At 44.6% G+C, this 15,042-nt stretch overlaps 1 protein-coding gene across 1 annotated transcript in view; it reads right to left on the minus strand.

Annotated features, from left to right (window-relative positions):
• Positions 1-15,042, minus strand: part of LOC136109609 (dynein axonemal heavy chain 9-like) — a 181,334-nt gene that overhangs the window by 54,673 nt on the left and 111,619 nt on the right. The window contains exons 47-50 of the mRNA XM_065852415.2: positions 12,145-12,309; positions 10,165-10,305; positions 5,859-6,029; positions 3,936-4,058 (exon numbers count right to left, since the gene is read on the minus strand). Coding sequence (XP_065708487.2) covers positions 3,936-4,058; positions 5,859-6,029; positions 10,165-10,305; positions 12,145-12,309 — 600 coding nt within the window. The remainder of the gene's footprint in view (positions 1-3,935; positions 4,059-5,858; positions 6,030-10,164; positions 10,306-12,144; positions 12,310-15,042) is intronic.

Raw genomic sequence — 15,042 nt, forward strand, 5'->3', positions numbered from 1 at the left:
TTCATCTTATGACACCGGAGACCTTCCAGTGAAGGAAAGAAGGAAAAACAGGGGGAAAAACCCTACAGAGGACAAGCTCTACACTGATTGTATGTGAAGTTAAATTTTGCAACAAAACTATCAAGATGGTCATTTGTACACGGCTGTGGCCTGACATCCTGTGCAGTTCAAGCAGTAGCATCGTTGTACCTTTGCGGTTTAAGGTGTATCCAGGTGTATCCAGGTAACCAACAGCCGAGTCAGGAGATACGGACAACCTGGTGCACACACAAAAGACTTCTGAAGAAGTACCAACCAAAATCAAAACTTTCAAGCCGAGTACTGGGAACAGAGAGGGTGAGGAAAGTATAACTTACTGTAATAAAGGAAACTGAAAAAAGACAGAAAATCTCATTAAGAGTAAAAGAATACTTCTGATTTCTCAAGAGATCACTACTAAGCACCTGCAAAAGACAGGCCTTGGAACGGAAACAACCAGCTCTATTGAACACCTGAGGCAGGGACTCAGCAAAGGCACTGCTTTCATTAAATGATAACATTTCCTCCCCTTCCTGCTCTTAACTAACCCTTCCATGACCCAGAGGCAGAGTTTGCACTGAGGATAACGAGTGTCCTTTGCTAGCATCTCCCTGGCTCCAGAGCAGAGCAATTTCCCTCCACAGGTATTAATTCTTCTCCCATACCAGCTGAGTGATGAACAGAATCAAGTTAAGCTCAGAGCAGTTTTTCTCAACCTGTACCGAGTTTGAATTCTCTCCTGTTTTAGGCTATTGTTTCAGCGCTAAAAAGCCTGAAACTCACCTTTTCTTTCCCAATTTTATCAGCAGATTTAATGAAAGATATTACCTTTCCCTACAAACCGTGCCCTTCTGGACAGGTATGTGGGTTTCTTCATTCCGGGGTAAATATTGAGCTGCCCTGGCACACACATGACAGCAAAAAGCTCTGTGAAACGTTTTACTAAACCATAGGATGTTTCAAAAAGATGGACCCGGTTTGAAATCTCTGTATTTCAGCAGCCATGAACTGCCCATGAATCAAACTCTTACTCACTTGAAAGGGCGAGACATCGAGTTCCAATGATTACTGCTAATGTGGTAACTCATTAATCCATTTGTAAATTTTTGTGTAATTGTAACACGTTGCCATGGTGAAATACACTGCTTTGAAATTGGGTCCATCTTTCCGAATCACCCTGTATTTTCCTGAAAGAGGATGGAAAACTAGATCATAAACACACGTCGGATGCTCCAGCATCATGAACTGCACAAATGCAAAGGACTATTAGCCTATATGTATTATTATTCAAAGAAGAACAATAAATAATAATCCAAGTCACACAAGGCTATTTGCATGCCCAGAGTCCTCAACATTTAATGAGGTTTCCTTTGAAGTTAATGTGCCCAAAGTGGGAGGCACAGAATAGGCCATAAATATCAGTATTGATTTCTTTTGGCAGGACTGTCTTGGCCTGGAACCCCTGGCGAAAGGAGCGTTTTGTGAAGGAGCATTTTCAGTGTTTCCATAAAAAATTAGCAGAATGCTAAATTCCACTCGGAATTTGAAATATGAATCTGAAATGCACTTTGCTCAAGCTTTGTTGAAGAAACAATTTATTATAGCACTTAATCTTTCTGATGAAAGAAAAGGAGATTTTAGCCTATTAATGAGCTGTATAGAAGCCATGACTAATTAACCTAATTATAGCAGTCTGTGACAAAATGTGATTGCACTAAAACCATGCCTGGAGTAACTAGAGTTGCCAAAACCTCAAAAGCTAATAAACCAACACATATTAATAGAACATAAACAATAATAAAGTTGACACTGGCCAATATGATTTATGGTAAAATCAATACCACGATCATCACAAAAGACAATCTGAAATGCATTCGGTAATTCGATAATATGGAATGCACTATCTGAAAATCCTGAAATACACTGAAGTGGGGCAGATTATTGACCATCGACTGAAACTCTTTGAGATGTGCAGGAGTTTCCATCTGTGGTGGGTGCAATCGCCCCTGCAGCCAAACCAGCAGCAGTTTGGTTCAGGTTCAGAGGAGGGAAAGGCCTGAGCTGCAGCCGTGTCAAGAACTCCTGGTAGGAAACCCACAAGAGATCAGAATGGGAACTGAACACCAATGAGTTGTGGGCGCAGGGAGTCTTGTGTAGACTTTTCCTACTCTGTGCAATTAACTATGAGTCAACCACTTTATTCTATAAATAAGACAGCCTGGCTGAGCTCACTTTGAGTGGGTTGTATGGCAATAGTTGTACTACTCACAGGTCAGTGGATGAGCCCAATTTAAATTTAATAATTTAGCTTAAGTAAATGCACACTAAATACAATTAATCATTTAGAGGTATGAGTTGTATGATTTTTAATATAGTCCTTGCTTCATGTTACTTGGTGAGCTGGATTTGCTAAAAACTTAAGCTGTGAAGTTGTGCTCATATTTACCAAAAGCAACTACAAACCACACTGAGCACTTGCAAGATAAGGTCCCGTTTGCACTTTGCTGGGAAGAATGGAACTGACTGGGGAACAATAATGATTCCAAGGTTAATGCGGAGACATCACAGACATCTGCGGGACGGGGCCTGATTTGCACTTTGAGGAGAAGAAAGGTTCACACAAAACAGCACCTATGAGACTATGGACCATAAACAGTGCCTGCAAAACAAAGGCACATGTTGGATCAGTGAAAAAGATCCAATTAGAAGCAAGAAGACCCCCAAAGAGAAATATTGCTATTGGACTGGATCACGGTACAAATGGTTTGTAAAGATACAAAAGTCTATGGTTTTCTATGCTTGGACCTCTGCACAGGTACCCAGCTTGAGCCAGCCCTCCTGCTATTCTATTCCATTAATCTCTTTTTTTCCCGAGAATTTTGTTTCCCGAAAGTCTGCTCTCCATACAGTTATCAGGCCTCGCCTGAAAGTTTGCCTCTGCAGTTCTAAAATACAGACTCTGGAGCGAACGGTTATCAGGGAGGGGAAGCACCAGAAAATTTGCACTGCGACGGGTACAGGCTCCTGGAGAGAAGGTCAGCAGCATTTGGCTTGACATATTCCCCCATGTAGTAAATAACAGAGTGAACCTGCCACCCAACTCTTTAAAGTCGCACTTCCCCGCAAAATCTGAACATTGTTCTGCAGTTAGCAGAACCCTAAATTACTCCCTTGTGACACCACCTCAACCAAAAACCTCAACGGACTCAGTGGGAGAGGAGAAGCTGAGTGAAAAGGGCTCGTCTCACAGCTATTGCAAAGCAACGCCTGGTGACAGTCCCCTCAGTTCCTGCCTAACTCAGGATAAGCCTCCAACCCCCTCCAGCAACCAAATCACACCCTGCTGAATCAGGTCCAAAAGCAGCACAATTCACACTTGTTGACAAATAGGAGAAAAGATGGGACAGCTCTTGTCTCTTTGGGTTGCTCTTCCTCATCTCTCACTCCAAACACATGGCAGTTCTTGAATCTTCTCATTGCTCTGATAGTATCTGGTTGCAGAAGGTGTGCCAGCTGTCCATACTCTGTTCCCAGTACATCTCTGCAGATGGTCGTATCTACCTTAAATTCCCACTTCCTCCCAAATACAGCGAAGATCCCCATGTCCTTCACAATCTATAACCACAAAATCAGGCGATATTCTCACTCCTCTCTTACAGAGAGAGAAGCCTAAATCTCTGAGGGAAAAAACACCTTTTTGAGGACACACAGATCATCAGGGGCACAGTCATGAAGAACACACAAAGTCAGTCTTGTACCTACAGAACTCTCCATTTCCATGGCATTTTTGTGCCACTTCTCAGGTACGGTCAGGACTTTGTTCACCAGAAACTATAAGTACCAACCTGAAGGCTGCTGAAGGGCTTTTAGAGGAGATAAGGGATGCTGATTTCCCACAGTTCATGTGAAACAGGTACCTTGATTCCTCCCCAGGAGTGATTAGACAGGAACTCCACGGGGCTTGTGACTCTGGTCTGTGCTGGGTATCTTAGTAGGAAATCCAGTTCTACCGTGTTGATTTCTTTACTCATCAGAAGTATCTGTAAGTCCAAACAAACAAGATAACCTTGAGAAGCCGGGATACAGAGCAGTAATACACTGGAGAGATTAATTATTCAACTCACATAACTGCCAAATGCGTGGTTAAAAATTACACAGTGCTCCATGTTGGAGGGGTGTGATGAAACACACCGTGTGGGTGCTTTGGGTCTCCCCAAAAGAGGACCAGGAATGCGGATGGAGATTGGCAATGTAAGAGGATCAAAACTATGTAGCAAGGGCTGTGATCCACATTCATAGACAGCAGACTGGGGACAAGTCCCTGCCAGCAGAGACACAGGTTGAAGGATGTGCTGCAAGTCCCTGCACTTGATATCAGTAGCTTGAGGACAGATGACTTCTTAAAATGAACCAGAGCACGTACATCCCTAACGAATGCAAGGTATGTCTTGTCCACCTCTCACTGTTGTGCTCAGTTTTGAAAGTGAGCAGGGACATACTGAGAGTCATTTGAAAACAAATGAATGAACAAACAAACAAAAATACAAACCAAACCTTATGGTACATGCACCAAGAGAATAAGCAGGTCCCTGAGGTCTCAAACACTAGGGAGCACCTCGGTCATTCAGCTCCTACCAATGTTTTTACCACCAATGGTGGCTTTTGGGAATATTAATACATGGAGTCAGACTGCCAGAGCTATGTTGGAGGTAACTCTGGAAAGCTGTACATGCTCCTGAGTCCAGTTGGAGCCACTGCTCCAAGTGCTCTGCTGGACTGCTGAACCATCAGAGACAAACTCCAAAACCCTGAACATCAATTCTGGGTGGAAAAAGAGCAGTTCTAGAGCGGTGAGTTTGCCTTTACTTGTCACAGATCTTAAACTGCATCTCACTGTTGCCCAATAGGCAGTGGCATCTGCAGCGTGCGTGGCATCTTTCCCACCGATGATGGTCGTGAGCTGTTCAGCTCAAGAGCCAACTGGTTTATTATATGGGAGGATCTTGGGTCTCATCACTCAACTGTCTCCACACACTGAAACGCTGGTTTTCCTAACAACTTAAAGCTACCCATTAACTATTTGTAATGCTCAGTGTAGTTACAAGCACAATATGTGCTACTTAAATACTTTATTTAGAGATATATAATAGAAACTGTAGGTATCTTTTTGGTCAAAATTAAGGCTGACATTGCAAAATACAAGCTCACTTTTTACAGACAGATAATCTACTAAGTATATTGTTAGAGTCCATTGTTTGTACATATATATGTGTATGTATATATATACTTACTTTCCTTTTTACACACAGCACTTTATTATGTAGAGTTGAAAACATGATGCCAATTACTGATCAAGGTTTACAAGACCTGCACAGTGTTCCAGCAGTTCTGACTTTGTTGATATCTGCGTTCAACATGTCAGGGCATTTACACAGCCATTCCCCACACAAACTTAATCACAACCTCACCACACCATGCCAAGCACTATTTATTGATTGAATTTGATTTCACTCAAGATGATACTAACACACCAGACAAAGACAGCAGCTATGTAGCACATACTTATTTCAGATAAAACCAGTAAGTCTTCAAGACAGGCTTGCCTTGTCCTTTCAGGTCCTGCAAGTGGGTATTACTCTCTCAGAGTCAGTGTAATGCAAATCAAACACAGCATCTCTGGCTGTTATCAGCAAGAGAGACAGAAAAGAAGTTTCTCAGCCTTTATATTTGCTGCTCTGATGCTGAAGGCCACAGCTGTGACAGTTTGAGCTTTCCCTGCATGCCAGTATCTTTACCTGTAAAATCATTGCATACAAATTGTGTGGACCAGAGGTGTTTACCTGGAAGGTAACTTGAGCGGTGTAAGTCAGTTTATCACACTCGAACAGCCCCCGGGTTGTGTACTGGAACACGGAGAAGGTGATGCTGTCGATGAGGTTCAGCAGGCGCTGGGGGAGGCTCTCGTCGGGAGGTGCCCTCTCAATGGCTTTTTGAAACACAACACTGAACGCCTGGGTGGGGAGACAGAGAAAGATGCCGATGGTCTTTGCGTGCTCCTGGGTATCACCTGAACAGTGGTAATAAGTGAAGCCAACTCAGATGCTTTATCTATGGAGCCAAAAACAAAGTGATCCCCCTGCCCATCAGTGTGGCCCACCAGCTCCAGGAGGCTGGGGAACAAGTCTAGAGACCAAACCCTGTATCTGCCTTCAGCTGCTTTTCCATGTCACATTCCATGTGACATCTGCAGTGACTCATCTGCAGTTCTGTGTCTGGTTCTGGACAAGGGGGACAAGGAGAGTCCAGTGGAGAGACACAAAGATGCTGAGGGGTCTGGAGCATTTTTCTTGTGAGGAAAGATTGAGAGAGCTGGGGCTGTTGAGCTGGAGAAGTTGAGAGGGATCTGATCAATGGGATCGATATCTCAGGGTGGGTGTCAGAGGATGGACCAGACTCTGTTCAGTGGTGCCCAACGCCAGGGTGAGGGGCAACGGGCACAGACTGAAACACAGGAGGCTCCATCTGAACATGAGCAGAAACTTGTTTGCTGGGAGGTGCCAGAGCCTGGCCCAGGCTGCCCAGAGCGGGTGTGGAGTCTCCTTCTCTGAGACATTGAAACCCGCCTGGACCCACCTGTGTGATCTGCTCTGTGACCCTGCGTGAGCAGGGCTTGGACTGGGGATCTGCAGCGGTCCCTTCAATCCAACCAGGCTGGGATTCTGTGACTCTGTGATGGTGCTCTCCGGGGTTTGAGAAAGCAGTGACAAGACAGGCTGACTGAATTAAGACACAATGGATATAGGAAACATTTCTCTGACCAAGTGTGTTCTCTCATAGGGCTTTCTCCACAAATGTTGAGCCAAAAGACAGTGGTGTTCCCAGAGGAAAGCCCGCCTCCCATTGCACAAGTGTTTCAAGTTACAAAAAACCAATTTCCCCAATTTAAAAAAAACAAATCCGCCAAGTATTTTACTGTTTGGATTCAGCAAAGGACAAGATGAGAAGGGCAGGTAGGATTTCACCTTGTGGAAGCGGGATTAACTCGTCAGAAAAACCTTCTCGGGATGGGCACATGCATCAAGTGATGCTCTTATATAAGATATTGAGGATCCTTGTAATAACACTTCTGATCTAAATAAGAAAGGACAAGAAAACTTCCAAAGCTGTCTGGAGAAAACCCATTAGCAAATTATCAAATGCAACTGGAAAAATTAAAAAAAAAAAAAAAACTAAATTAGCAATGCAAAGGCTCCATAGACTGGGACCCAGCTAACGGGAAATAACCAGGCCAATACAAATTAATAGCACCAGCTGGACAAGGCATGACTGTGTTGGCAGCATTATTTTTAAGGTCTACAAAGGAAAAATGATGCCTCAACAAATTATAGTAACATTGATACCCACTGCATTATTAAATAATGGTAGAATGGATTTTCCTGCTTACATTTCTTTAAATTGTGTTAAAACATGCTGCAGTTGCATATAAATCTTGTGTGCTCTAATTTATAATGGGCTTCTAGCTGTGCAGTAAGTAGTTTAAAATCATGTCTGTGCATCTTTACACAATGTTTTATGATCTGTCATCAAAATTTATTAGATACAAACATTTCATCCACTAATTTTCTATGTATTTATACACATCACTAATGTTAACTGGAAAACATAAACCAAACACAGCAGATGTAGATTGAAGGCGAAACCTCAGAACTCCTCTATCTATTATGTATGTGTAAGGAATGCATCTTTCAAGGGGGACCCTTGCCCAAAAGATATTCTGCACATTTTCCTGATAAAATTATTTCAGTATGTGAGTTGTAGATATCAAAAAATAAGGCTTCTTTGTGCATGAGGCTCCAAATATTGTATTCTCTTCTCAGTTACTTTTTCCAGGTCACTTGTCAAGGTAAGAAATCATCTGGAAGAAGTTTTAGATTAGGACTCAACATCTCGTTTAACCCTTCATGTGCCAAAATGCCTTTCTTGCATGATTAAAAAGTCTTCAATTTATCAAAACATTAAAGCTGGAACTCATCAATAAATACTCTGAAAGGTCCTTGGGTCTGTACTGGCCAGACTTATCAAGACTGCTCTGGCAAGGCCAGAAATTGTCTGCACGGTCCTTAGAAGCCACTTAGGGATAAAGAGAGCACAGGAAGAAGGAACCCTGGCCTGAGCAGCTCTGAAGACAAAGGGGATGGCTTGAAAGAAACTCCACTTGCTAACGGTCAAGAAGCAGAAAACAACTGATTGAGTGATGCCCAAACATGAAGCAAAGACAGGAACTATGAATTCACTCCTGCTCATGTATTTTGTTCCACAGATGTAGCTTCTCCATTGTGGCGAGCAGAGTCGCAGCCTGTTCACACCTGCCATAGAGAGGCACTGGTGTCTCAAAGATAGTCAAGAAACTTGGAAAATACAGTCAAACTCTCATTCCCCTGAAAGCTACTGGCTTCCACTGGGCTTTGCTGCCACGTGGCGAGTGGGACGGTTCAGCTCCATCACTATGAGCAGTAATAATTACATTGAAACCAACCTGTCGTGTTGGAAATGTTCTCCAGGTGTTCTGGTGAGAACGGCTCTGGGTCCAACTGCTCTCCTAAGGATGGACATCATTCGTAGTTCTCCATGTAACATGTCCACGTACTACAGAGTTACACTTGCTATGCAGGGAAGGGTAGTCTATGTAGACAAGACAGAGTAGCGAGGTCTTTGGAACATAGACCCTTTGGTTATGTCTCTTCTACTTCTATTTTAGGAGCACAGGGTAAGAAGTGGTCTCTCTCCCAGCATGATCCCTGCTGCGGTGACAACACGAGCATGCCTATAGCTGAGTCCAGCAGCCACACTCCAAGGTGGTAACACACCCATAAATTCCACCTGGACTTCTAATCTAAGTACATTATAGGCAGCAGGCTTGCTTGTCTGTCTGACAGCCACACAACATTGTGAGAAGAGCAGAAACCAACCCTCCAGAGGACTCCTCCAAACCAAAAGGTGGTGAACATTCAAGTCATGCACATACTGCCTACTCCTTCACACCAGCCACACGCAGACACTAACCCAGAGTTAGACTTCACACCACGCCCCTGACTACCCGAAAAGCTTTTGTAAGGGTCACGTAGGAAACATTCAAGCTCCCAAAAGCCCAGCTGCTGGGGACACCTCTTGTGTTGTAGAGATGGCAGTAGGAATGACTTGCCTTTTGTACAGAAGGTGGCAATAAATCCCTGGTGATGTGGTCTCAGTGAGACAGGGCTGTGTATAGAGAGTGACGCGATGTTTTAATACGGTGTTCTTTAAGAAGTCAGGACTGTTTCAACACCGAGACCTTGGATAATTTTTAAGGGCTGCAGCAATCCCTGTTAACTTATGAAATATCTGCACAGGCATTATGACCCTGATGACATCACAGATACAGAACCAATGTAAATATAAAAAGATTAACTGCCGGAGCAAGTGACTTCAAACACTGCGCAAAATCTCTGCATAAATATATAAACTGCATAGAAATAAATACTTTGTTGGCTTTTTCCCCAGATGATATCTTTTAGATCCATTGCTCATCTTGTTCTGCCAGGCCAAGGCTCTGAATATGGAAGAAAGGACAAATTGTAAGGTTCTGCTTTGCAAAGAAACTTCCTGGATTTTTAGAAACAATGCGTCGCTCAGTCAGACCGTGTCTTTTCACAAGAATTCAGCTGCTTAGAAAGAAACCAAGCAAATAAAAAAAAGCTAATTAAGGCTCATCTAACCTGATCCCAATCCAACCACCTGTGATGGGCTGACTGGGGAATTCGGAGCTGAGTGGGGACCCCGGCCCACGCCCAGCGCTCGGCACAGACGGACCTTTTCTCTTGGCATTCAGACCACCCCTCATCAGTGATGAACGTGCTCTGCTCAGTGTTCGCAGCGAGTTCCCAGTGAGTGCTAAACACTATTGCAACACAAGAGTAATATATGTAGAGTAATAAAGAAATAAACTACAGGAAACTTCCCCCTAAAACCAAAGCAGCAGAATGGGTTCGGTTAGATCACCTTTTTTGTCTGGGAGTTCAAATACCCCCAGGAGGCCCAAGATGACAACTTTGAACCTCAGTAAGACACAGAAGCAGCAGTATTGCCCCCGCAGCCGTGGGGAGGTACCTTCAGAGAGAACTGGTACATGGGGTGGATGGCGTGGAGGTCGCTCATGATGAAGTACAGCAGAGAGGCCCGCGCAGCAGCTGGTCTGTAGTGCTCTCTGGCCTCATTAATCTTGGTTTCTGTCACCTTAGACTCCTGGACCTGGGAGGAAAACACAGAGCAAAAACACTGTCAAAATATCTGTGTGAAATTTAACGTGCAGCCCAGGGGAGGGTTGACATCTGCCACAAAGACCTCAGGCCAAGCAGTGGGTAACCACCCGCCGAACCATGGTGCAGCCAGGCCTGAGCGGCCCGCTCCCAGCATCCCCCTTGCTCAGCTGTATTCTCCATTTAACTGAATTTTCCGTTCTGCTGCCCAGTCCTCTGATTCCCTGAGACCCCTCCAGGCTTCTCACTAAGGTCCCTGCTCTTCTCTAACTGGGATTGTTTTTTCTCATCAATGAGTTTCTCCTGCTAATTGTCCCCTCCTGTGCAGATCATTAATAACACAGAGCTGAACAGACTTAGTGCTGCTCTCGAGGCAGCCTCCTCCAAGGCTGAGAACTGCTAATTTACTACAGTTATTTACTGCCTTTCCTCACTAGCACTTAATGCACTCCTACCTTGCTGGCCAGGTGTCTGCATAGCTCTGTGATGGACAGGCTGAAAATCCATTTGGCAGATACATCACACCATTGTCATCTCAGTCCTGTTCGTTCTTTCATTCCACTTCAGCAACATAAAGTGACATCCTCAGGCCTCTCAGGGATTATTTTAGGCTCTGGCTATGTGCAATTATAAGTGTCTTGCAGCACAGCTACATGTCGCTGAGCCAGCGCTGATCCCCACAGAGGTGGAGAAGACATAAATAGAGCAGAAAGGACTTCCATAGGAATGGAAATGTTGACTGAACATTTTTCTTTGGGTAGACAGACCAAGAAAGATCAAGGGTTGATTTGAGAAGCAGACCTCTAACGGACCCTGAGGCAGCTTTCTATGTGGGTATCAGACACAGAAAAAAAATGGTGCAGACTCCAAAATTCATCCCTGTTGCCACAGAGCTGGCAGTGACCAGCTTTATATTCACAACTTGTTTAGAAATCGAAGCACTTCCAGAACACCTGCTTCAAGAGGGAGATGCCAAGCTTGTCATGTCAAAACATCCCTTCAGCATCCCCTTTGGGGCTTCAAGCAAACGCTGCTTAGGGAGGGGAATGCATTTGATGTACCGTGAACGGCTAGCAGAAATTAATCTGTTTTTTCACACCAAGGAGCTCAGTTTGCTGAGGTTACAGCGCCGAGGAGCAAGGGGCAGTTCTAGACTGACCCCAGCACTCGGGTAACTTGTCCAGGCAGCTCGGGCCTGTGGGCTGGAGGAGGCCACATGCAGGTGTGAAGGTGAGAGGACCAAGGGAAGCAGTTGAGATTGGCCATGTGCGTGTCCTACCACCATCCTGGCGTGAGAACCACACTTCTCATGTCCCCTCAGCAACAGGGCAAAAGCATCATGCATTGAACTAACACCACATGGCCAGCAAGGTGAACCGGGCGGGTGGCGATGCTGACACTGCACAGCTAATGCAAACGCTGATTTGTACCCTAAGGAATGGCAGGATATGAAATGCTCAGGTTCTTTCAGATTTATTCAACAGATTCCCTGGTCAGTATTAAAATCCAGCTTAATTGAACAACTGTGATATATTCAGGATTCTGCTGGAACAGTTTAAAGCTGTCTCGATACAGTGTGTAAATTTTATTGTCTTTACATCAGGCATCAACGTTTTGTCTTGGTCTTAAATAGGCCATTTAACATACAAAAGCTCCCAAGAATTAAATGACTTGAAGCTGTCCAGAATGCAGAGCACTCCAATTTACACCACCTCCTATTCTCTACTCAGCAGAAGGGGCAGAGGCGGACAGAGTAAAGTTACATTCTACCCAGAAATCCTTGGAGATAACATAACACGTGCTTTTCTCTAGACTATCACTGTCTTTGTACCTTCTCTTCAATTTCTGCAGCTGTCTGTTTAGTGATCTCCAGGTTCTCCACCAATGCTGTGTCTCCCAGGAAGTTCCCAGACGCTGATGACAGCCGAGAGAGCAAGTTGTCCTCTAGCGTTTTCAAGGTGATTTTGAATCCATTCTGTTGCTTTGTGAGATTTGACTGCCAATAATAAATTCAGAAAGTTTTAGCCACAAAACTTGTTGTAAGGTAGAGATTAACCACCTCTACATGGGAACGAGCTTCTAACTGACAATTGCCATCGTTCAATATCGCTCAGTCCTGCCCTCTGTGACTCCTGGGCATGGGCAGAGCTCTGGGGATCGGTCCATATCCAACAAGCCACCAACTCACAAAAATCTTCAGGAGAAATAAGCTCTTTCACTAGAAATATATTACAATGCTGGAAATTAAAATAATCAAGATGGAAAGATCTTCATCCCCCATCTCAACCATACTTCTGGCACCTTTACCTTAGAAATATCTATTTATCTGGCTTAAGTCAGCCTAGCCAGACTCTGCTGCTTCTCACCCCTCCTGGTGAACTTTATATGGAATTGAGACAAGTTCTGGGCACATGGCAGATCGAGTGTCAAAAGCCAAGTGATTTAATGCCCCAAAGACAGTGTTTTGAAAACATCCCCACACCTTCCACCCACCTACAGTCTCTGAAAGAGCCCCAAAAATGGGAAAAGTGACCCTGTGTCTCTTCCAATCCCACAACACATAAGGGAGCCAGCAGTATTTGCTCTGTTGTCAGAGGTTTTCAGGTGGATTAATTAACTCCTTCATTAATAAGTCATCTTTCAATATTTGGGCTGAAATTTCATAGACGTGCTGCACAGACACTCATTCCACATTAATGTCAACCAAAGGATTCAGCAGCGTGTGCACTGAAGCATGCCTTTTATTGGTATTTCAGCTAAAAAAGGCTGGTTTAAAGGCCTGCTCCACAGGCATTACACACAGGAGTTTGCCCATGGTGGTAAATATTTTACAAGTCTCAAAACAGAAAACTAACATGGCTAATTTTGTGCATTCCTGTCATTCAAGCATAGCATGCCTTGAAAAATGACATTTTGCAAGTTATTATTCCAGACCATGGACTGTAAGCCCTGAAGTTATTAACGAGGGCGTGTGTGATTTTTGCTCCAATAGCTTGTAATCATCACACGATTTCTGCAATGCGCCCACGGAAGTGCATTAATTCGGTATCCCCACAACATCCTGCATCTGTTGCAGCTTTATCCTGCTGTTGTTTTCAGCAGTCACAGGGTCATCACTTCTTATTTCTGCAGTGGAGCTCATTATCTGCTATTTCACAGGTGGTCAGTAGGTCAGAGAGGTTCTCCTGCCCCTCTACTCTGCCCTGGGGAGACCACACCTGGAATATTGTGTCCAGTTGTGGCCCCTCAGTTCCAGAAGGACAGGGAACTGCTGGAGAGAGTCCAGCGCAGCCACCAAGATGCTGAAGGGAGTGGAGCATCTCCCGTGTGAGGAAAGGCTGAGGGAGCTGGGGCTCTGGAGCTGGAGAAGAGGAGACTGAGGGGGGACTCATTCATGTTTACAGATATATAAAGGGTGAGTGTCACAAGGACGGAGCCAGGCTCTTCTCGGTGACAACCAATGATAGGACAAGGGGTAATGGGTTCAAACTGGAACACAAGAGGTTCCACTTAAATTGGAGAAGAAACTTTTTCATGGTGAGGGTGGCAGAGCCCGGCCCAGGCTGCCCAGGGAGGTTGTGGAGTCTCCTTCTCTGCAGACATTCAAACCCGCCTGGACACCTTCCTGTGGAACCTCAGCTGGGTGTTCCTGCTCCATGGGGGGATTGCACTGGATGAGCTTTCCAGGTCCCTTCCAATTCCTAACATTCTGGGATTCTGTAATCTACAACAGCATTACTTCTGGGTAACAGGTTACTCTGAGAGCCTTCAAAATTTTGTTCCATTAAAAAAAAAAAAAAAAATCACAAAAACAACAGGCCAGTTTTGCAGGATTCACAGCCAAGCCCTTCCTAGCTCAGCCACAGCAGCCACCTTCTGCTCCTCGTCCTGCCTGCTGGTTTTATTGTATTATTTTAGCATCACAAAACAGAGAAAAAATAATCCCTGTATTTTCAGTCTGCTCCTGCAGAACCTGAAGAACCTCAACACTGCCCATCACAGCCCAAACGCGCAGGGGCTTTCACACACGTTATCCCCTGAATCAACAAGGCAGGACCTCAACTCATGGCTGATTCGCGTGTAGCTTGGGGACCACATGCCAAAATCCTCTTTCTAAGGCAGCTCTCAGCACTCAACAGACAATGAACTGAAGTGAAAAATGGCATTTGTCTCCAAACAGTGAAGTGTGGCGAAGGGGGAGATAATGGGAATCAGCCCTGATAAGACTACGTGGACCATAGGCAGCAACACCAGCACATGGGCCACAGTTACCCACGCAAAAGGAAATCACAAACGAGACTCATTAAAGGCCAGAGGGTTTGTGCTGACCTGCAAGGGGAGGTGTCAGGACTCGGCTTTCCTTGCCTTGGCCTAAACTGGTTTTGGCTTTTCTCGGCTGTGATTATCTCACAGCCGGGTCACTGTTGCCTTAACCGGCTTTAATTGAGAGTCAGAGCAAGCGGGTGTTCTGGACAGACTGTCTAGAACCGACACGCGGTAGGGTGTAAATGTGGTCTCAGACTAAATGCCCCTTGTAACAGGAGCACAATCCTGCGAATCAGATGAAAATAGCTTCAAAGATGAGAAGGAACAGAAAGAATGAATAACTGGGAACCGATGCCGAAAAAGAATATTAAAACAGCCTATGTTGAGAAAACATATAAAACCTGGTAGTATGATTGAAATTGGACTAATAACAGATGTTTGAATAATTTGGGTAGGCTATTAA

Source organism: Patagioenas fasciata, chromosome 18 (assembly GCF_037038585.1).
Source record: "Patagioenas fasciata isolate bPatFas1 chromosome 18, bPatFas1.hap1, whole genome shotgun sequence".
NCBI classification, from domain to species: Eukaryota; Metazoa; Chordata; class Aves; order Columbiformes; family Columbidae; genus Patagioenas; species Patagioenas fasciata.